Source organism: Watersipora subatra, chromosome 3 (assembly GCF_963576615.1).
Source record: "Watersipora subatra chromosome 3, tzWatSuba1.1, whole genome shotgun sequence".
NCBI classification, from domain to species: Eukaryota; Metazoa; Bryozoa; class Gymnolaemata; order Cheilostomatida; family Watersiporidae; genus Watersipora; species Watersipora subatra.
In genome coordinates, this window is record NC_088710.1 from 33,286,348 (window position 1) to 33,309,072 (window position 22,725).

Consider the following 22,725-nt stretch of genomic DNA (forward strand, 5'->3'; position numbering starts at 1 on the left):
ATTAACTTTATCTGAGACTGCAAGGTCTAGTTGACTGACCGTGAAACCTGTATACAAATGATAAAACTGCTAAAATATGACTAGAAATTCCACTGTCATACAGCCCACAACCAAAGTGCTATTGGAAAAAAGAAAAGGGCACTGATGGTTGAGAAATGCAATATTTTCAGTCAAATAGGATAACTGCAATGGTAGCTGTAATGTACTGGGTGTGGGTGTTATTATATACAACAAATAGCAATAATGAAAGGGAAAGATTATATGTTTATATCCCTCCTCCTGCAAAAAGAGAAATGCAATATTAGCCAATATTAGAAGTAAAATGCACTGATATTATTAGAATAACCAATATTGTTAATATAGTAATAATATAAAACCAATGCACAATTTTGTTTACACTTCAAAACGTCATAGCTAACAATATTACGAAGTTGTGATATTTATATAGATTTTTAGAAAATCTGTACTACTTAGTCATTGTTCTGTAGTCATCCAAACTTATAATTAATTATTGTAATAACCTCATTAAAACCGTTAGAAAAAATATCATTGTCATTCCCTTTACTTAAACTGCGTTATATTTTTAGAAATTCTGTACTACGTAGTCATTGTTCTGTAGTCATCCAAATTTATAATTAATTATTGTAATAATTTCATAAGAACCGTTAAAAAATATCATCGTCATTTCCTTTGCGTTGGACATCAGTTAGAATACGAAAGTACTCAAATGTGTCGGCAAATGAAAATGAAAAAATTGAAATCGGCAAAAATGAAACGATTTCTGTACTCCTATGTTAATTGCCAAAACTTTCGGCAATTCGACAATGCTATAGACTGGTGAAAAGTGCACGTTATTTTATTGTGAAATGCGCAAGACTTTATCGTTCTATTTTCTGTCGCTCGGCGTTTCAATTTCCGGTCTTAACTTTTATTAAACCAAGCTTTTCAAGCATTTTGTGGCGAATTTCGTCCAAATTAATCTGTCTATTTGTGTATAATCCGATCAGATGGGTTAGTTTTAGGAATTTGCGGTAACTTTTCAAAGGCTTGGTAACATATTCAAATAGGTTTATATGCGTTTTGTATCATTATTATACTTAAACGACTTTACTAAAAAATAGTTAAATTTGTTGATAGGATTTCGTTGCAAGGGTTTGGTGACGGCCGTTAACTGATAATTTTTCGGAAGTTGTGTGCACATGTGCATTTATCATAAATCTCCCAATCAATCGCTTCGCTCTTGTTTGGTCGTAGTATAATAGCGAAAGCTGTATAAAAAAGGCATGATAACATAATGTGACATAGAGTGTATGCATACCTATTGGTACATACAAGTACATGTAGATCAAACATGGTGGCTATTAATATTGTCACTAACATGAGATGACCAAGCAGCGTAAGAAATACTAGTAGTATAAAGTAAAAAGAAAATACAGAAAGTATTGAATAATAACTAACCTTTTGCGCCTTATTTCTACATGTATTATGTCACTATAATTGCTTTATAAGGAAGACCATTGTGTAGTAGTATTATTCGTGTAATCTCCGTATCAATGTGAAGAGTATAATAGGTAAAATTTGTCAAGAGCTGAAAGCATTGACATAACAATAGCTTCTTGACTGCTGTACTACTGGTGGTACTAGAACTAAGAGCCCAAGCTGACCTAAATTTCATAACTTTTGGAGGTAAAAAATGCTGCCAGTGATTGAACACTGATATAGGCCAGTTACTACGTCACTTGTTTTTTATTTGTTTTGGCAGTGATGACTCTAAAGTCACAACACTCCCACCTAAATTTTAATTTACACTCGCAGGTGGCGGCACATTGCACTCGGCAAGACATGCAGAGCTACTACTAAGAAATATGTGCGGTTAGAAGAGTATATGATTTATTTGAGATAAAATATAAAAGGTAAAGCCGTGGCAAAATGTATATTGTGTCCTGTCACAAAAAAAATTTTGGTTATGTAATATGCAATATACTACTAAAAATGCACTAACAGTATGCTACTAGGTTAAGAAGCATAAAGGAAAACTACAGAGTAATAATATTTCTATAACATAAGTATAAAATGTTCGTCCACCTAATCTTTCATTATTACGACGAACTTTTGCACAGGTCGATACAAAACAACACTCGAAGCCAAAGGTTTACCTAGATTGTCGAGGTTGGAGTTAGCTAGTTTGATGCCAACATTCCTAACTAGGTCGTCAGCCCCTAGCTTGACTTCTTTAACTCTACCTACTCGCCATGAATTTCTGGGGACATTTTCCTCCACCACGATTACTACGTCTCCCACTTTGACACTTGTTCGTTTGCGCTCCACCTTGAGCGCTGAATGATTTTGGTTAAGTACTGGGTTTTCCAAAGTTACCAGAACTCTTCAGCAACTTGTTGTGATTTCCTGTACATCTGCCTGCCGTATATTTCCTCTTGATCGAAATCTCCAGGAGGAGGTAGTTGAAAAGACTTAGCAGTAAGCAAGTGGTTTGGGGTAAGAACCACTTCATCAGGCTTTGATAGATTGTCAGTAGACAACGGTCTGCTGTTTACCATCGCCATTACCTCATATAGAGAAGTTCTCAGAGTGTTGGTGTCCAGTCTCCGGGCATATTTACCAGCCATGCCATTTAGTATGGCTCTTATGGACCGTATCTGCCTCTCCCATACACCTCCTTGGTGGCTAGCGCCAGGAGTGATAGTGTGAAACTCTATTTTATTAGCGGTCAGATACTGCTTCAGTTCAGAGTCTCTCATGGAGAGGAGTTCATTTTCCAGCTGGTTCTTTCCTCCTATAAAATTTGTGCCCGCATCACTAAAGAGTGTTTTTACAGGTCCTCTGACTGCTTGAAAGCATCTCAGAGCCTGTAAGAAGCTATCAGTACTAAGGTCAGCTAATACTTCTGTGTGTATGGCCCTAGTGTACATGCATGTGAAAACTATTCCCTAACGTTTTATGTCGGAACGTCTCTCTCGTACAATGAATGGCCCAAAAGCATCCACTCCTACATTGGTAAAGGGAGGAGATGGCTCAGTCCTCTGACGAGGCAAGAGACCCATCTGTTGTTCTTCTACTTGTCTTCTTATCTTTCTGCACTTTACACAGCTATTCAACATGCTTTTCACAAGATTTGAAGCTCCCGTCACCCAGAAGCCTGCTTGTCTGACTGCTCCTAGGGTGTAGCTTCTACCCTGATGGTGAGTTTTCTCATGGAAGTGTCTTACAATTAGCTTTGCTAAGTGAGAGCTTCTATCTAGAATTATTGGATTCCTTTCATCAAAGGTCAACAGTGGTGACCCCTGAGCACGTCCTTTCATTCTCATCATTCCATGATCATCCAGACATGGAGTCAACTTTCGAATCTTGCTTTGCTTATGAACTGGTCTATCTTCTGTTAGTTGTTTGACTTCAGAATTGTAGTGCTGATTTTGGTCAGCTCTAATAAGCAGCTTTTCTGCTGTCTTTAGATCCTCACAAGAGAGAACTGGCCTTTTCCAAGACCTCTCACGCAACATCTTTTTTGCATTAGCAATAGATCGCACTAAGCGATACCAGCTACTTGACTTGTTGGTGAGTGTAGTTAGGAAATCTCTATCAGTGCTTACTTTCATAACTGTCTTTTCCTTTTTCACTTCTGGGTCATTGATTGCTACAGAAGGATTACTCCTGGTTAAGTAGCTGCTGATGTCTACCTCTTTTAAGAAGAGGGGACCTGTTAGCCATACTTAATGTGGCAGTTCTTTGATTGGCAGCCCTCTAGACGCCAGGTCAGCTGGGTTAAGTTTACCTGGTATATGATACTATTGAGATACTTCTGTTAGGTTCAGTATTTCTTGTATTCTATTTGCCACAAACATGTGGAATCTCGTCTTACTGTTGGATAAATATTCTGAGACGATCTTGGAGTCTGTCCAATAGAAATGTGCATCAACTGTGAGTTGTAGCTCTTTTTTAAGAGTGTGACCAAGTCTTGCTGCGTGTATGATCCACTACTTGTGTAGGTAAACCAGTCTATTTTTGAAATATTAAACTCTCCACGTAAAAGAAGACATTCATTTGAGATATTTATCATTTGATCAACCTCTTCAAGCAGCAGAGGAAGCAGCGCCTGATCTTGATCATCAGGAGGGCGATATATTATTAGCAAAAACATTGATATTTTGTCAATCGCTAATTTTAGCAAAAGCGCCTTCGATTAGATATCTACTATTTCTGTTTGAATCTTATTTTTTACCTATGCTGCCACCCCTCCACCCCTGTCATTTCGGAACAGTTCGTATCCTTGCATGTTTAACTCTCCAGAATATATTTCACTGCATAAATGTGTTTCTGTAAGACATATAACAGCTACATTTTGGAACTGCTTAAACTTCCTTTTCAAGTTTATGTACTTTATATCTCAGAGAACGGATATTGGTATACAAAATGTCTAGACCATTTTTATTTGATTGCAACCCAAAACTAAAATCAATACCCTCCTTAGTTTCCAGCTAATCTTTCATTTCGACGATCCTACCCTTATCTTAACTGTTTCTCCTTAAGCCCTTCTACGCCTGAGCACCTGGTGCAACTGGTACTGTAAATCCCTCTGTCTTAGTCAAATCGGGATTAACAAAAATATTCTCTAAACCTTCGACAGAGCTACTAATTTATCTAACCTTTTTAATTAATGACTACTTTTGTGGTTCTGTCTAAAGAGTAATATTAAACAAACATTTTGTTCCTTATTTGATACCATCTCTTCCGCAAAAACAACATTCAATGCTCTTCTATTCCTTACTTTTACTTCACTAACTATTTCCGAGATTATCTCAGGCTTTGCAGAAGACTCTTTCAAACCATTCCTACCAGAGCTATTTTCCGATATTAAAGTATCTACCTTCTTACTCAAATCATTCAGCTTCGTTAGATTAGATGTGGGAAAAAAATGTAATGAAAAACAAAGCTAAGTTTCAAAATCAGAAAACGAAAATCAAGAGCACAAAAATCCAGAAAACAAAAAACCCAGACAGGAAAAAACACAAAAGGCAAAAATTCACAAGTCAACTTCACTCAAAACAAAGGAGATATATGAGTGAGACAAAAACAAACAATGGCGATACCTGAAACGGCTACGGCCAATCCTCATGAAATTCTCAATCAACTACCCTATTAAGTAAATATGTTGTGTTAGTGATAGTAAAATTAAGTTTGGGTTAGCAGAGGCAGAAGAGACAGTATAATATAGTAAGTAAAGGTCAATCATGGAGATCGCAAGAAAAACACATCATGAGAATGTGGAATTACTCTGAGGGATGTTTTTTATGAGAATGTTGATGTACATTGTACACATGTCATAGTCACTAGCAGACAGTTTGTATAACAACGATTTAATCCATAAACAATCGAACACTTCATGGCATGTTGAATCGAGATTGAATAAAAGAACGAGTACCTTGAATTGGTGAATAATTATAAAATAACACAATATCAATCTTTTTTTCAAAATAAAGCTGTGTTTGTAATCAATATTTTTTATGCACTATCTTAAAACACGTAGTTTCTGGCAGAGAAGCCTTCTCGCACATTTCCTACTCTCGAATGTATAGCAAAGATTTCATGATTCGACTATCGTTTTGTAAATCCAACTAGTATGATGGTTAAATTTCTTAGTGTATAGTTTATCTGAACTTATTGAGTATATAATTTTATACAATTTTACTTTAATCCTAAAAATAATTCTGGACAACAGGCACAGCTGCTTAAAAAAGCTGTCAAGCTCTCCTATACTGCATGGACATGTGGTTCTACAGATAACTACATAAACTAAGGCGACACTATTTGTGTTGTAAAAATAAAAGTTATAGCAATTTATATGGATTGCACTGTGTTACTATAGACTATAGGACGGTTTAAGCTCGCTGATGGTTGAGATGGTAGAGGTTGCTTTATTTATTAAATATGACCATCTGTTACACCGTGAATTCTACAAGCATAGATATACTGTAATATGATAACAAGCAACCAATACTAGCAAGTAAATACATAATACATAATAAGGCACACATGAGAGCATATCTGTAAAAGGTTATGTAACACATCGCAGAAGTACATAGCAAAACACAAATAATGTCTTTAAAACATACATTTGCCTCCGTTTAGTCTATGTAACAGTATAATAGTTTTCTGCTTTAAGTTAAAGTTATACAGTACATAAGTGATCGCGAAATGTAACAATTTTGTCTGGTACTGAAAGCATTAATAAAAGGCAGTCAGTGGTTTTACCACTGCTGCTAGCTCTCAACTGGCCTGACAGAATAGGTGCTGCTGCCGGCTACCTAAATGACCTAAAAAATGGTCCCACCTCCCTCCCTAGAATGGTCCCACCTCCCGGTACCAATCAATAACGGTCGCTCTCATTACCCCAGACCGCAGCAACATCTTACTTCACAATAGACACAAATCTTTTTCTATGTTACATTATGACACTCTAAAACTCATCAAATGGGCAGTTGTTTGTTGATTACTGATTCACAGAAAGCAGATGTTTTCTTTACACTTCCACCTAATTATACTTTAATCAAAATTAAACTAAAATTAAAATAAATAAAAAAACCTAGGTTTTGAATAAATTACAAAGAAAATGTGTGCTATGCATTTTTAAGTCTGCTGTGATAGTCCGGGTGCTGCTACCGCTACTTTGGTTCGGTGGCGAGGATCAGAAGCAACTTTCCAATGGGGCGTTCCAAGATGGTTGGAGCATACATAATTCTCCCCTTCGAGTCTAGTTTTCTATTTGCTAATCTTACTTTGGCTTTTCTCACACATTGATCGTTACTAGCTATAGTTTCTTCAACAATGGCTGGAGACCATTGGCTTCTTGGCTCCTTGTCCTCAACTAGGAGTATCAGGTTTCCCTTCTTGAGTCTTTTTTCCTGGCTCCACTTTTGTCTCTTGGTGATATCTTTCAAGTACAGTGTTTTCCATGTCTTCCAGAATTCCTCCGCAAACCACTGTACCTTGTACCAGATCATTTTTCCATAGATGTCAGGCTCTGCAAAATTACCTGGGAGTGGCTTGATCTGATGAGGCTTCATGGTGGGCAAGTGGTTTGGCGTTACCACTACTTCTGATGGGTCGTTTAGGTTGTCTGCGGCAAATGGCCTGCTATTCACCACTGCCATAGTCTCATAGAATGCTGTGCGTATACTAGCGGTATTCAGCCTTGACTCATAGCCAGCTGACATTTCATCCAGTACTGAACATATGGTGCGAATCTGTCGCTCCCACACTCCTCTGGCATAGCTAGCGTCGGGTGCAATAAACTTAAATTCTATTGAGTAGTCTTCCAGGTACTGCTTGAGTTTATCATCCATAGCCTGGAGTTCTTTAGCTAACTCATTCATAGCGCCAACCAAGTTGGTACCTTGGTTGCAGTAAACTGTTTCGCTGTGCCTCGAATGCTTATTAAGCATCGTAGGGCATTTAGGAAGGCATCTGTAGACATTGTCTCCAGTACCTCGATGTGGATGGCCCTGGAATACATGCATGTTACAATGAGTCCCAAGCATTTCAGTTCTGTACTTCTTTCCTTTACGACAAAGGTCCGAAACAGTCCAATCCTACATGTGTAAATGGTGGAGATGGCTGAATTTGGGCCTTTGGTATTTCTCCCATTAGTTGTTGCTCCGGTTTACTTCTTAGTCTGCGACACTGAACGCAGTCATGTATGACACTTTGGTTATTTTTTTGCATCCTGTGATCCAGTATGGCACTCAACGTTAAGGTTCGTTCTTAGTGATGAACTTTTGCATGGAACATTTGCACTATGAGTTTAGCTATTATGAAGGATTTCGACAATATTAGGAGGTGTTTCTCAGAGAAACTCAACGCTAAAGATTTTTTAGCTCTTTCACCAACCCGCATCAATCCGGAATCATCTAGAAAGGGGTTTAGTTTAGCTAGAGAGCTTCTGTGGTGCACCACATTTGTCTTAGCCAGTTCTTGAACCTCTGAAGCATAATGCCGTGTCTGTGAGTGCTTTAGGATTAGCCCTTTGGCTTCTTTCAAATCCTCTGCTTTGATTCTGACCTTCAAAGATTTGGCTTTTGTGATTTTGCTACAAATAGCAATTATCTTTACTAGTATTTTTTTCAGCTTGACAATCTCTTTGCTACTTCTATGATTCAACTAGGATCTTTGCTTCTCTGTTTTTCTTTCGTACTTGTCTTGTTAGCTCAGACTTCGGTCTCCTCTGAGAGATCATTTGATTCCTGGTTTTGTAAGAGGTATCTGTTTAGATCCTTATCCCACACGAATTCTGGACCGTGGAACTAATTTTTCTTAGGAGATTCTTGAGGCTACCATCATGAAAAGTCAGGTCTGCTGGGTTACTTCTTGTGTGTTAAAACCTGAATTCAGTGCACTGTGTTGTTGCTGCTTGCATATATTCTGAACAACTGACTGACTAGCATAACATAAGGCATAACGTAACGTCACGAAGGGAACTCGGACAGTAAGGCCTAACTCATAGGTCAATAAGTACAGGCAAAGGATAAACAGGACAAGGACATAAAAGGACAAATGAAATCACATGTCATTACAAGTTATTATAACAACACTCCCACTAAATTTAATGTACATGTGTACCACTGAGCACTTGCAACTGCAGCATGGAGCCATCAGACAACACCCATCACCGGTCTTAGTTTTTCGTATTTCACGCCTGGTAAGAGTTTAGTCAATATGTCTGCGATCATACTGTCACTAGGGCAATACCGAATTTCGATTTGACCACTCTCTTTAGCCTCTCGGACAAAGTGGAATTTTATATCGATATGTTTCGTTCTTGCATGTTCCACGGGGTTACTCGATACAGCAATAGCTCCTTGATTGTCTTCATATAATATTACAGCATGCAACTGTTCCTTTGGGCGTAGTTTGTTCAGTAGTCGTTTGAGCCAGATGGCTTCTTGGCTAGCTGAGCAGAGCGCTATGTATTCAGCCTCTGTTGTGGATAATGCCACTACAGTCTGCTTCTTGCTAAGCCAGCTAATAGCTCCCCCTGCTAACATAAAAATCTGACCTGTCGTAGAGTGTCTATCATCTATGTCACCGGCATAGTCAGCATCTGCGTATCCAATGAGTTCATTGTTACCCACAGCATTGTATTGTAATGTTTTGTCTGCAGTCCCCTTGAAGTAGTGAAAAATCTTTTTTACTGCTGTAAGATGTGTGCTGTTTGGCTTGGCGTTAAATTTAGTTACAGCTCCCACTGCTTGCGCAATATCAGGTCTTGTGCCAATTGCTAGGTAAAGTAGACTTCCTGTCATGGATTGATACATCTTTGCATCTACTTCCTGGCTGACGCCATCATCTTTACACAGTGTTACATTGACATCAGCAGGTGTTGAGGCTGTATGGGCATCAGAGAGTCCATATTTAGTCAGTATTTGTTGTATGTACTGTTTCTGATGCATCTCTATATTTCCCTCTTTCTTTGCTATCGATATCCCAAGGCAATGGTGTATTTCTCCCATGTCTTTCATTTTGAATTTATTCTTGAATTTGTTTTTGAGCTGGGACATTTCCTTGTCTGTCTTGCTGGCCAAAATGAGGTCATCTACATACACAGCTATTACTGCATGCGTATCTGGATGGATATATGCACAGTGGTCAGCGTCGCATTGCTTGAATCCTATAGATTCAACAACTGACCGAAAATCTTTATTCCAGCATCGAGGGAATTGCTTCAATCCATAAAGCGATTTCCTTAGTTTACAAACCAACTTTTCTTTGCCAGGTTGCTCATACCCCTCAGGTTGAAGCATGTATATGTCTTCGTCCAGGTTTCCATTTAAAAAGGCTGTTTCAACATCCATTTGATGTACATGCATGTTCTTTTGTACAGCATTAGCTAGAATTGTACGGATTGAGGAGTATCGAACTACTGGCGCAAATGTTTCACAGTAGTCTATTCCATACCTTTGTGCGTAACCTTTAGCCACCAGTCTTCCTTTAAAACGCTCAACTGTTCCATTGCTTTTACTTTTTACTTTGAAGACCCATTTGCATCCTATAGCTTTTTCTCTCTCGGGTAGCTCCACTAAATTCCAAGTTTGGATGGTCGTTAACGAGCAAAACTCCGCATCAGCTGCTGCTCTCCACTCATTTGCGTGCTCACTACCCATAGCCTCGGCAAGACTTTTTGGTTCGGTGATGTATGGTAGAGCTAATGTGTTCATCGATACCATATCTAACTGTCGGCTGCCTCTCTCGCTGGGTGTACTGCTGTCAGCTTCGTAGTCGCAGGTTGGGTGCTAGTGGTTTCCATGCTTACATCAAGTTTGCAGGTTTCATTATTCGCAGGGACAACTGTGTTGCTACAACAAACATTAGTATGATCGAATTGAAACATACATTCATTGAACACCAGGTCATGACTAATAAAAAGTCTACCAGAATTCTCATCTAACACTCTATAGCCCTTTGATCTAGTACTGTAGCCAACAAACCTTACTTTTAATGCCTTACTATCTAGCTTTTGTCTAGAGCTATCGTTCACATGTGCCTATGCAATACAACCAAATACCTTGAGATTGCTCACATCGGGTTTTTTCCATACCAGAGTTCATACGGTGCAATGCCTTTGCTCAAAGCTGATGTTACAACACGATTACGCACATAAGCAGCAGAGGCAACGGCCTCTGCCCAATAAGTGTTAGTCAATCCAGCATGCTGCAACATTGTATGGGCTGCTTCTACAAGTGTTCGATTTTGCCTTTCTGCAGTGCCATTTTGCTCAGGTGAATACGGTACTCAGTTCGTGCTTAATACCTCTGTGCAGCAGATATTGTTCAAATTCAGATGACACGTACTCACCCCCATTGTCGGACCTAAGCGTTGCAATGCGGTTGCCTGTGCTATTAACAGCAGCTGCCTCAAACTCTTTGAATTTCTGAAACACTTCAGACTTGTGTTTAATAAAGTAGACAGCACAACAACGAGAATAGTCGTCTATAAAAGTTTTGAAGTATTTAGCTCCACCAAGTGATTGTGTTTGCATTGGTCCGCAGACATCGCTATGTATCAACTGTAGCCTATGACTAGACTTTCCAACTTGTGAATGGGGAAAAAGTTTACGCGTGATCTTACCTTTTACGCAGCTCTCGCAGAAGGAGAGTGTATCTTTTCCAGTCAGGGTACTATTTAGTCCAGTAACTGATTGCTCTCGTATAAGGGAACGAATCTGCTAATCATTTAAGTGTCCAAGGCGTCGATGCCAGAGATCTATGTTGCCATTAGAAGACGTTGTTGTGAGGTGTACTTCCTTTTTACTCATAGTAGTAGCAAATCTACACCTCAGTTCGTAAAGTTTGTCCCACACTTTACCCATATCGCACAATCGCCCATCTCTGCTGCGGATCCAGCATCTTTCATTTCCAAACTTAACAGTGACTCCCCTTTTTACAGCTGCACGTACAGAGAAAAAGTTACATGACAGTTTTGGAACATGTAATACATCTGTCAACACCACGGGTTTGGCATCACTTACATCGAACAGCATTTGGAGACGCACTTTACCACATCCTACAGCTTCTACCGATCTGCCATCTCTCAGTCTCACTAGTTGTGGTTTCTCAAAGTTGGTATGTTCGGTCATCATAGTCATCTGATTAGTCATGTGTGATGAGGCTCCCGAGTCTATCAGCCATCGATTATCATTGACAACGCTATTACCAGCATCGAATAGCCAATCATCCTGACCACTGTTTTAATCATTTCCTGCAAACTTAGCTTGGTGGTTGCCTCTATATTCAGCATTTCGTTGGGGACAGTTACGCTTTAGATGAAGTGGGAATCACATACAAAGCACCTGCGTTGTTTCTGGCTTTTGTACTCATGTGCTGACTTCCGTTCTCCCACTAAAGCAGTATTTTGTTCAAGTTTGTTGCCACTAGCATTTCGCTTCAATTCCTCATTAAGTAAAGCTTGTTGAACAGAGCTTATGTCTATATCGTCAACTCGAGCTTCTAACGCAGTGACAATAGTGGCATACCTATCTGGCAGGCTTCCCAAAAGTGTCACAACTTGGTCCTCAAGATCAACGGCAGATCCTATAGCTGCTAGTCTGTCATTCATCTCCTTCATGATCTTCATATGTTCTACAAGTGGCATTCCTTCAGTCATTTGCAATCGAAAATATTTTTTAAAAAAGTCTATTCACGAGAGAGTTGTGCTCAAAATGTTTGCACAGGGCGTCCCATGCTTTATCTGGTGTCTCTTGTGATGTGATGAAATAAATTTGTGATGTGCTTACAGCCATTACAATAGATGGAAATGCTCTCTGGGATTCTGTCTGAAATTTCTGTTTCGCATCTGCTCTGGCATCTTCAGCTAAGGTTATACTGCCATTCACATAACCCCACAGCCCCTTCGCCAGCAGCATATGCTTCATCTGAAATTTCCATGTGTTCCAGTTCTGTCCATCGAGCTTGTCTATAGTCCACTTTTCATCTGTTGCTGCCATGATAATCTAATCAAAAGTTTCTTATGTAACGATATTATCAGGAGGCTCTGGGCCCATAACCTGTTAAAACGTGAATTCAGTGCACTGTGTTGTTGCTGCTTGCATATATTCTGAACAACTGACTGACTAGCATAACATGAGGCATAACGTGACATCACGAAGGGAACTCAGACAGTAAGGCCTAACTCATAGGTCAATAAGTACAGGCAAAGGATAAACAGGACAAGGACATAAAAGGACAAATGAAATCACATGTCATTACAAGTTATTATAACAACATTGTGGGCACATAGTACCATTCAGTAGGCTCCCTGATAGCTCTAATGCTGCTGACACGGTTAGCAACAAATACTTGAAATCCTTTGGTTTCATTTGTTAGATAGCCCAAAGTGATCCTTGAATCAGTCCAAAAATATTCTTGGCTGGTGTGTAGTCCAGATTCCTTTTTGACACCTTGGCAGAGAGCAAGGCTGCCTGGAGCTCTAGTCGTGGTATGGTGAGGGTGGCTTGTAGGGGTGCTACTCCAGCTTTGGCCAAGATTAAAGCATAATGGATGTCTCCTACTTTCCTAAACCGTTCCTAAACCGTTCCTAAACCGAGCATAAGCGCACACACCGTATCTACGAAGGCTAGCGTCAGAGAAATAATGTACATCTGTTAAGTCTATCTCCCCGAAATTTAGGGGTTTAATACATTTTGGTATGTCTAGTTCTACTAGTTTAGGCATCTGTTCTTTCCATTCTATCCATTTTATCTCCAATCTTTGACTGATAGCTTCGTCCCAGCTCAGGTTACGTCGGCATATCTTTTTTAAAATACATTTGATTTTTAGGGTCAGAGGTGATAGGAGACCTAAAGGGTTGAATTGCTGTGCTATCGTTGAAAAAATGGCTCTTCTAGTGTTCAACGGGTTTTTAAGATTATCATGGTATTTAGCTTGTCCTTCTTGACTGACCATTCTATCCCTAGAGTTTGGTGAGTTTCATCACTTGTCAGTATGTTAGTTTTTTCCCTTGACAACTTTGTTTCTGTAGCAGGAAAACTGTCTAACACTTCCGGACTGTTGCAAACAAATTTGTGTAGACATACATTGTTAGGGCTGCACATTTCTTTTGCAGCATCTATCAGCTCAATTGTTTCCTGAGGAGGCGCCACACTGGCAATCCCATCGTCCACATGAAAGTCCACATAAAGCACAGCTCGGGTAAACCTCAGTTTCGCAACAGAAATAAAAACATTACTCAGCAGCCAGTGTTGGTGCACAAAGCAAGACCAATCTTATGGATTGGGGCGACCTGGCATACCCCCAACGAGTTACTGCCTTGTTTGACATTGAGGTTAGGTAGGACAGGTAGTAGCTTTGTTAATAATGATTACTTTTCCATGCTATAATGGCAAATTGATAAACATAACATAAGTGCAAGACTGGTAAATAGGATATAACTAATATATACAACCGTGGTTCACTACACTCCCGCTTAGTTCACCCACAGACAACCAAAGGGCAAACTGAAATGTTATGCCCAGCAATTGACGAAGGTTAACAAAACGAGTTCGAGGCAGGGGTTTAGTAAAAAAGTCTGATAGCATCAGTTCACTAAGGCAATAGTTTGTAGCTACAATTTTGTTATTCACTGTTTCACGAACATAATGATATTTTATATCCATGCGCTTGAGACTTTTGTTATTCTTGGCTATTGCATTAGCCGATTGATTGTCAACATTAATAACGGTCGGGTGAGAAATGGAGCTATCGATATCAAGGAGCAGTTGCCTTAGCCAAACTGCTTCTTTCGTTGCATGTATTCCGACTCTGCAGTTGAAAGTGCAATCGTGCTTTGACGCTTACTAAGCCATGTGATCAAATTGTTTGTATGAAAAAAGGCAACTCCAATAGTCGAGTGACGGTCATCAATATCATCAGCCCAACTAGCATCAGAGTAACCTAACAGAGCTGAATTTTATTTACTGTAATGTAGCCCAAGGTCAGGAGTTGCTTTCAAATACCGTAGCACGCGTTTGGCAGCTGTGAGATGCGTTACGGTCAGACAAGATTTAAACTTTGATAAAACTCCCACTGAATGTGCTATGTCAGGTCGAGTTCCAACTGCCAGATGTTGGAGACTACCAACTATTATTGATAAAGCTTTGGGTCCACTGATTTGCTTCTATCTGATTTGAGCACTTTTTCATCAGTAGCTGCTGGTGTAGACACTAGATTACAACTCTCCATTCCAAATTTACTCAGGATTTGCTTAATGAATGGTTGCTGGTTGAGACTCAAAGAATCGATGTTACGTTTTATTGCCATGCCAAGCAGGAAGTGCAGCTCTCTAAGGTCCTTCATTTCAAATCGCTCAGCCAGTTTCTGTTTGGCTTGTAACAAAGCAGGTTCTGTACTTGCCATTATAACAAGATCATCCACATAAACAGCAATTATTGTTTTAGCATTGCAATTTTGATGTATATAAATGCACTGGTCGGCTGATGATTGCTTGTAGACTTGTGATTTTAAGAATTTGTGTAACACAACATTCCAACATTTAGGTGCCTGCCTGAGTCCATAAATAGATTTTTTGAGTCTACTTACTAGATGTTCGCTACCAGGTTTTAAAAAACCCTCCGGCTGGTGCATAAATATCTCTTCTTTTAATTGGCCGTTGAGAAATGCAGTCACCACATCCATCTGATGTACTTGCATGTCATGAACAACAGCATAAGAAAGCAAGGCTCTTAATGATGAGTATCTTAATATGGGTGCATACGTCTCATCATAGTCTACTCCTGTTTGTTGAGTAAAGCCTCGGGCCACTAGACGACCTTTAAATCGATCAAGATTTCCATCTTGATCATACTTTGCACGAAATACCCATTTGCAATCGACAGCACGGCGGTTCTCTCGCAAGTCAACAAGCTCCCATGTATCATTGGTAACCAGAGACTGGTACTCACTTTCAGCTGCAGCTAGCCACTCTTTGGAATGCTGGCTAGTTACAGCATCAGTAAAAGTCTGTGGTTCAATGATACCAAGAGCATAGCATGCACTGTGATTAGTTAGCGCCGGCGTATTTGTCAATACCGTATCTTACAGGTGGATGGTGAGTGCGACTAGATCGACGTGACACTGGCTCAACACTAGATGTGTTTGAAGTGCTAGGCGGTGGGCTATCAATATGCACTTCTATTTTGCTAAGAGTTATCTTATCACTCTTATTCACAACACCTGGTCCAAGTTTTGCTTCATCAAAGATTACATCACGTCTGGTTACAACCTTATTCGATATGGGATCGTACAATCTGTACCCCTTAGATTTGCTAGAATAGCCTACAAATGTCATCTTTTCTGCTTTGCAATCAAGTTTTTAGTGCAGGGCTGTGGGAAAGTGACTATAAGCTGTACAGCCAAAGACTTTCATATGACTAATGTTAGGTTTACAGCCAAACCAACATTCATGAGTCGTTGATATTGCTTTGGTGGGTAGTCGATTTCTTGCGTATGTAGCCATAGCGATAGCGTCTGCTCAAAATGACTTAGGCAGTTCAGAATCAGTTATCATGGCTCTCGCTGATTCACACACATTTCGGTTAAATCTTTTGGTCACACCATTTTGTTTTGGCGATTATTTACTGTTAGCTGATGATGTATGCCTTTCAAGACTAAGTACTGTTAAAATTTTGCATTTATGTACTCACCACCACAGTCGCTTTGCAGCGCACCAATGCTTAGCCCCGTTTTGTTTGTAACAAACATCTCAAACTCTAAATTTCTCAAAAACATCTGACTTTTGGCTTATAAAGTACACAAATGCATATCTGGTAAAGTCATCAATGAATGAGACAAAAGATTTACTACCTCCTAGAGACTTTGCATTGGACCGCAAACATCAGTGTGCACTAATTCAAGTGGTCTAGTAGTTTTCACAATACCATGACTTAGAAAAGCCTTTGCCATCTTGCCCTCACATAAGTCAATGTTCACATTAGATAAGTCAGCACCTATTACTAATCTATTCTGGTGGGCAGTTTGAATACTAGCTGTGCCTGCATGTCCAAGGCGTTGGTGCGATATGTTGTTATCCTTTCCTGTAGAGGAATAAGGATATACGGTGTCGTCAGCAGTATCCAGATAGTAAAGTTTGTGTATTGCTGCTGTGGCACATACCTTTCCTTGCTTATTCTTCAGCCAGCAGTGAGAATGGCCAAATTGCACAATTATGCTTTTATCTGCTGTTGATCTTACGGAAAATAGATTTGCTGTCATTTGAGGTACATGTAGCACGTCATACATTGTGTTCGGTTTAACCTTTGAATCCCTTTGGGTAAAGACCTCCACATTTCCAATGTCAACCACTTCAAGGATGTGGCCATCTCCAAGACTGACCTTCCGCGGTTTTTCCAATGTTCTATATGTTTTGAACAGATCTATGTTATACATCATGTGTGATGTAGCCCCAGAATCAATAAGCCAACGAGCATCCTGTGGTTTGTCATGAGAAATTATGAATGCACAGTCATCCTCCTTTTTATCTTTAGCCTCCAAGACTGGTTTCGCATCATGATCACCTTTGAGTTTGGGACAAAACCTTTTGATGTGAAAAGGGACTATTGCACTCATAGCACCTTCTATTGGACTGTTTATTAATGCTATTTTGCCGTGAGTTACGATTTCCTGCTTTGAGTGCCGAGTCAGAATTTCTAGCGTCGTCTGTTGCTGCCTGTCTCTTTTTACAACTTTGATATCCGGTCATTAGTGCTTGCTGCACATAGTTAAAATTGATGTCATTGACTCGAGCCTCCAATGCCATTACAAGGGTTAAATAGCTATCAGGCAGACTACCTAATACTGTGACTACCTGATCCTCTTCCTCAGTAGTAGAATTTATGGCAGCTAGCTTGTCGGCTAATTCTTTCATATATCGTATATGTTGCTCTAGTGATGACCCTTCTTCCATTGTAGCTCTGAAGTATCGCTTTTTGATAAACAGTTTGTTAGTGAGGGTATCACGCTCAATGTGTCTTTGCAAAGTGTCCCACGCATCTTTTGGTTTTGTACAGGATGCTATAAGGTAGAGTAGATCATCACTTACTGACAGTACGATGATTGACATAGTCTGATTAGACTTCTTTAGATAATCTGCCTTTGCTGCAGCTCTCGCTTCGCTGCCAGGTTCCGTTATAGAGTTATCTACATAGACCCATAGCTCTTTGGCTATTAACAGATGTCTCAATTTAAATTTCTATGTGCTGTAATTCTCTCTTGATAATTTGTCGATGGATGGTCTTTCTTCTAATATTCCTGCCATAGCAAGTTGTAATAGTTGTCACAGTGTATAATGCAACTGTGCTCCTGGGCCATTAACCTGTTAGAATTATGAGTTTGTGTGAAACGAGTACAAGTTTATTTGTCAAGATACCATAACCAGCTGACATACAATAGACAGAGCAAGCATTACAAATAGGGTTGTGAAGGTATGCAAAAACAGCACAAGTAACCATAAAGCACAGCTTAGGTAAACCAATAAGTAAGCATGATGAGTTTATATTATAATGTGGAGTTTCCTCAAGGTGGTTTTATTGTATGAATGTTGACAAGGATAATTCAAGACGACTGCTTAGCTAGGCTGCTTGATCAGTACTGATGAGTCATAAAGATAACACCAGCTAGACCACCCATAACATTGCTTCAAGGTCACACATACTTAGTACACATATAACACGCTCCTTTTTGGGAGGACAGTAAAACAAAACTTAAAATGTCAGTGAATACAAAAGCATAAAAATAGAAAATGTTTATAATAGAGTTTGGAGCTGAGTTAACTAAAATGTATGTCGGTGGATGCAGCTTACTAAGCGAGGTTAATGTTACATGCTCAATTTTTAAAATTAGTTTTCTGGCTGGGGGTACCTCACTGGTGGTTTGGATATGCGCCCTGACCTAGTTGTGTGCGTTTGCGCAGATGGAAGTGACTGATAATTACTACTAGGCTGGTGGGTGGTGTGTGAAGACTGTGAGGTATCTGATGAGGTTAAAGGCTGTGTGGCCTCTGACCTTGTGTCATTGTGGTCTACACCTTGTGCCGGTCTATGTTCCACTGCCATAAAATTACGCATGGTTATATTCTCTAATTGCAAAGATTGCAGAGTTGTTGGGGCTTCCTTGTATGGCCTCAAGAATTTTATGTTCCTTCTAAAAACTCTACCCTTGCCGATATTCACATAAAAACTCCTGGGTGTCTCTGCTCTCCGGATGATCACACCATCTACCCAACGCCGATGGCCTAGTTGGCACCAAACTCTCATGCCCCCACACATCTCAATAGGTCGCCTAGCTGGGCTTGTGTTGAACATATCTTGCGACTGGCGCTCTCTGAAAGCTTTCTCAATCAGGTTAATGTCTACTTTTTGAAGTTTGAGCTGTTGAGGCATGAACTGAAGATTGTTTCTTAGATTTCTTGACTGTAATAGAACTGAAGGCGATGGTAATTTACCCCCCAGTGGTGTAGATCGAAGGGAGGCTAAGACATCAAACAATGTTTGATTTGACTCATGGGCCTTTTTCTGGCTGCTTTTGATAGTTTGATTCATCCTTTCAGCAAGGCCGTTAGAACGAGAATAGTACGGACTAGATGTGATATGCTGTATCTCAAGTTCTTTTAGAAACTGTTCAAATTCAAATGATGTAAAATACGAAGCATTATCAGAAACTAGGATCTCAGGTCTACCAAAGTCAAGGAACTGCCTACGCAGTATCTCGACAATGCTACTTGAGTTTGCATTCTTCAGCTCACAGCAGGTAGGCCATTTGGAATATCTGTCTACCGTGACTAGATACTCCTTGCCAGCTAAGTGAAAAACATCTATGCTTACTGATTGCATTGGATACTGCGGTATGTCATATGGTTCGTAAGCACATTGTGAATTTGCCCTCACATTCTCCTGGCATGTTGCACAACTCAACACCACATCCTGTATCTGTCCCTGATAACCTGGCCAGTACACGGAATTTTTGGCATTCTCTATGCACTTACTAACCCCTAAATGTCCTATGTGAATGATATCTATTACGTGCTTGCGCATAGACACTGGGATAACTATTTGACTGTTTTTAAGTATCAGACCATCGTGTGTCGTCAAATCATATCTCGCTGCCCAAAATGGTTTCAGTGGTTCAATGCACATTCTCCTCTTAGCTGGCCAACCATTTCGTATGTAGCTGCTAAGGATTTGTAGAGTGCTGTCTGAGTGCACTGTGCTAAGGAGCCGGTCTTTGAAGGTTGGGTTTCTAAGGACACCGCTAGTGACTGAATGGATTTGTTCTGTATCTAGTGAGCTTAGAGCTTCTGCATCTTCACATAAATCTGCCAAAAAGGCACGCGATAGTGTGTCTGCAAGAACTAGAGCTTTACCTGGTTTATGCGCAAGTGTGTAATCATATAATTGATTGCATAGTCTCATTCTCAATAGCCTGGGACTGATATCATTAAGACCCTTATTCATGATTCCTATGAGTGGAAGATGATCCGTTTCTACCACTACATGTTGACCATATATATATTGATGGAATCTTCGTAAGCCAAACTGAACTGCTAGATATTCTTTTTCGATTTGAGCATACTTTTTTTGAGTGTCTGTCAGTGTGCAGCTAGCAAACTCAATTGGCTGCCCGTCATGCATTATCACTGCACCCATGCCAAACTGACTGGAGTCCACAGATAATACAATAGGCAGGTCTGGATCAAACATTCGCAATGCTGGAGTGGATGTCACCACAGCCTTCAGTTGTGCCAAGGACTCATCATGTGTGCCTGACCACGACCAAGTCGCATTTTTTTTGGTTAGTTCTCTCAGCGGGGTGGTTATGTCTGACAAATTAGGGCAAAACTTTGAGAGATAAGTTGCCATTCCAAGCAATCTACGAACATCTTCCACATTTTGTGGTTGAGGCATGTCAATGACTGCTTTGATCTTAGCTGGATCAGGCTTGATGACCCCATCCCCAATTATGTGACCTAGATATTTGATGTGCTTTTGTCTGAATGCACATTTTGACTCATTTAACCGGAGGTTCTTTTCTCGGCACCTCTCTAGCACTGATTTGAGGATTGCGTCATGTTCAGCCATTGTGGGTGCATGAATCAAGAGGTCATCGACATAGCACTCAACGCCTTTTATATCCTCAAATAGTTCAGAAACTGTGCGACAAAATATCTCTGGGTTTGAAGAAATACCATATGGCAACCTTAAAAACCTGTATCTACCGAAGGGAGTGGCAAATGTGGTGAGTAGGCTACTATCTTCGTCTAGCTCCAACTGTAAGAAGCCAGATGTAGCGTCTAACGTTGTGAATACCCGCGATTTAGATAGTATAGCAAATATTTCTGATGTCGTGGGTAGTGCAAAATGTTCACGCCGTAAACATTTATTCAACTGAGTAGGATCTAGACAAATTCTAAGTGAGCCATTTGGTTTTAATACATTTATAATAGGGTGAACCCAATCTGTGGCCTGTTTCACTTTGGCTATAGTGCCCTGAGATTCCATTTTTTGAAGAGTGTCCTTCAACTTATTGCGCAATCTAAAGGGAACCCTTCTGGCACTTTGAATTACTGGTTTAGCATTTTCTTTCAGTTGCAGAGCATGTTTGCATGGGAGGCACCCCAAACCACTGAACACATCTGGGTAAGCTTTAGCAAGGTCATCGCTGACTGTATTTGAGACATTGACCAAACCCAATTCCATTGCACTTGGTAATCCTAACAAGGTCTTCTGACCTGCACTTGATGACACTATTACAAAATCTAGTGGTACAAAACGAGCGCTAACATCCACCAACAATGTTACTTTACCTAGTACATCTAGTTCATGGTTGCTAAATGAAACTAATGACTTGCCATACTTTTGTAGAGGTGTATGCACCAATAAAGAGTCAAATATCCCTTTAGGCATGACATTGCATGAAGCTCCAGTGTCAACTTTGAGATGTAGCGGCTTTTCATTGCACCTTGTGGTGATGCACCATTCTCTTCGGCTCTTGTCGTTGTTCACAGTAAAAGTTATGTCATTCTGTTCTCCACTGGTCTCTACTAGCTTATATGCAGCTTTGGCAGCAGACTTACGCTGTGGTGCCATACAAGCTATGCTGAAATGATTCATCTTGTGGCAATTTCGGCACTCTTTGCCGTATGCAGGGCATGCTCCTTTAGGGTGACTCGACTTACAGTATTTACAGTTATTAACCCTGGCGCCGTTCTTATTCTTGTGAGCTAGATGGTTCGGTTGTTGTACTGTATTAATATTAGCATTCTCTTTGTCGATCTTCATATCTGTAAGATAATGTTTGGTGGCTTCCGCCCGACGACACAGCTGTATAATTTTGTTCAAATCCGGATTGCCATCTAAATTGAATATGTCCTCTCTGACTTCTGGTGAGTTAATGCCACATACAATCCTGTCTATCAGAGCACTATTTTGTTCATCAGCATGTATATTGCAAGTAGACAAGAGTCCGCGTAGTGCAGTTAAAAAATTGTCGAATGATTCACCTGGAAGCTGTGTTCTGTTATGAAACTTGTACCGTTCATAGATAGTTTTCACTTGCGGTGTAAAGTGCCGGGTGAATGCCTCCTTAACCTTTTCAATATCCTTGCGGTCTCCTTCAGGAAGATTGAAAGTTCGGAATATCTCCTGACCCTGTGGTCCAAGTAGGGTTAACAGTATGGCTACTTGGATTTCTCCCCCTTTCGTTGACTTCTCTGTTGCTAGCATATAAAAGTTAAATTGTTCAAGCCATTCGTGCCAGCTTCTGCTAGTCTCACTGGGGTTGCCAGCATTAGATATAAAGCAACCTGGAGCTCGCAAACCACCCTCTGCCATTACTATCCAGAAGCGATAATCCACACTATATACTATAGACGTCCTGACACCATATTATAATGTGGAGTTTCCTCAAGGTGGTTTTATTGTATGAATGTTGACAAGGATAATTCAAGACGACTGCTTAGCTAGGCTGCTTGATCAGTACTGATGAGTCATAAAGATAACACCAGCTAGACCACCCATAACATTGCTTCAAGGTCACACATACTTAGTACACATATAACAGTTTATATAAACATATATAACTGTGGGAACAAGACAATGATGTTTCCATCAAAATCATCACTTGTAGAAAGTAATCATAGAAAAATCATTTCAGTAGAAAGTACCAAGACTGG

The 22,725-nt window shown here is 40.0% G+C and overlaps 3 protein-coding genes across 3 annotated transcripts; all 3 read right to left on the bottom strand.

The window, feature by feature from the left end:
• Window positions 1-2,372: 2,372 nt before the first annotated feature.
• LOC137390527 (uncharacterized) lies at window positions 2,373-2,930 on the bottom strand. Its single transcript, XM_068076856.1, has one exon. It carries the CDS (start codon window positions 2,928-2,930, stop codon window positions 2,373-2,375), a length of 558 nt encoding a protein of 185 aa, XP_067932957.1.
• An 18-nt stretch (window positions 2,931-2,948) lies between these two features.
• On the bottom strand, window positions 2,949-3,614 carry LOC137390528 (uncharacterized). The gene has a single exon (XM_068076857.1). It carries the CDS (start codon window positions 3,612-3,614, stop codon window positions 2,949-2,951), a length of 666 nt encoding a protein of 221 aa, XP_067932958.1.
• Window positions 3,615-12,886: 9,272 nt separating this feature from the next.
• LOC137390529 (uncharacterized) lies at window positions 12,887-22,384 on the bottom strand. Its single transcript, XM_068076858.1, has 7 exons — window positions 21,513-22,384; window positions 18,490-20,423; window positions 17,175-17,720; window positions 16,439-17,074; window positions 15,601-15,836; window positions 15,102-15,521; window positions 12,887-13,090 (listed from the first exon to the last, which is right to left on the bottom strand). The coding sequence occupies exons 1-7, from the start codon at window positions 22,382-22,384 to the stop codon at window positions 12,887-12,889; spliced, it is 4,848 nt and encodes a 1,615-aa protein (XP_067932959.1).
• Window positions 22,385-22,725: the final 341 nt, after the last annotated feature.

Excerpts from the sequence above, each read along its gene's own strand:
- LOC137390527 (XM_068076856.1), bottom strand. The coding sequence starts at position 2,930 with ATGTACACTAGGGCCATACACACAGAAGTATTAGCTGACCTTAGTACT.
- LOC137390528 (XM_068076857.1), bottom strand. The coding sequence starts at position 3,614 with ATGAAAGTAAGCACTGATAGAGATTTCCTAACTACACTCACCAACAAG.
- LOC137390529 (XM_068076858.1), bottom strand. The coding sequence starts at position 22,384 with ATGGCAGAGGGTGGTTTGCGAGCTCCAGGTTGCTTTATATCTAATGCT. Across the intron at positions 17,721-18,489 it reads CACCACCCACCAGCCTAGTA|CCAAAGAGCTATGGGTCTAT; the intron begins GTAATTATCAGT and ends ATCTGTTAATAG. Across the intron at positions 15,522-15,600 it reads GTCGCACTCACCATCCACCT|ACTTTTACTGATGCTGTAAC; the intron begins GTAAGATACGGT and ends ATTGAACCACAG.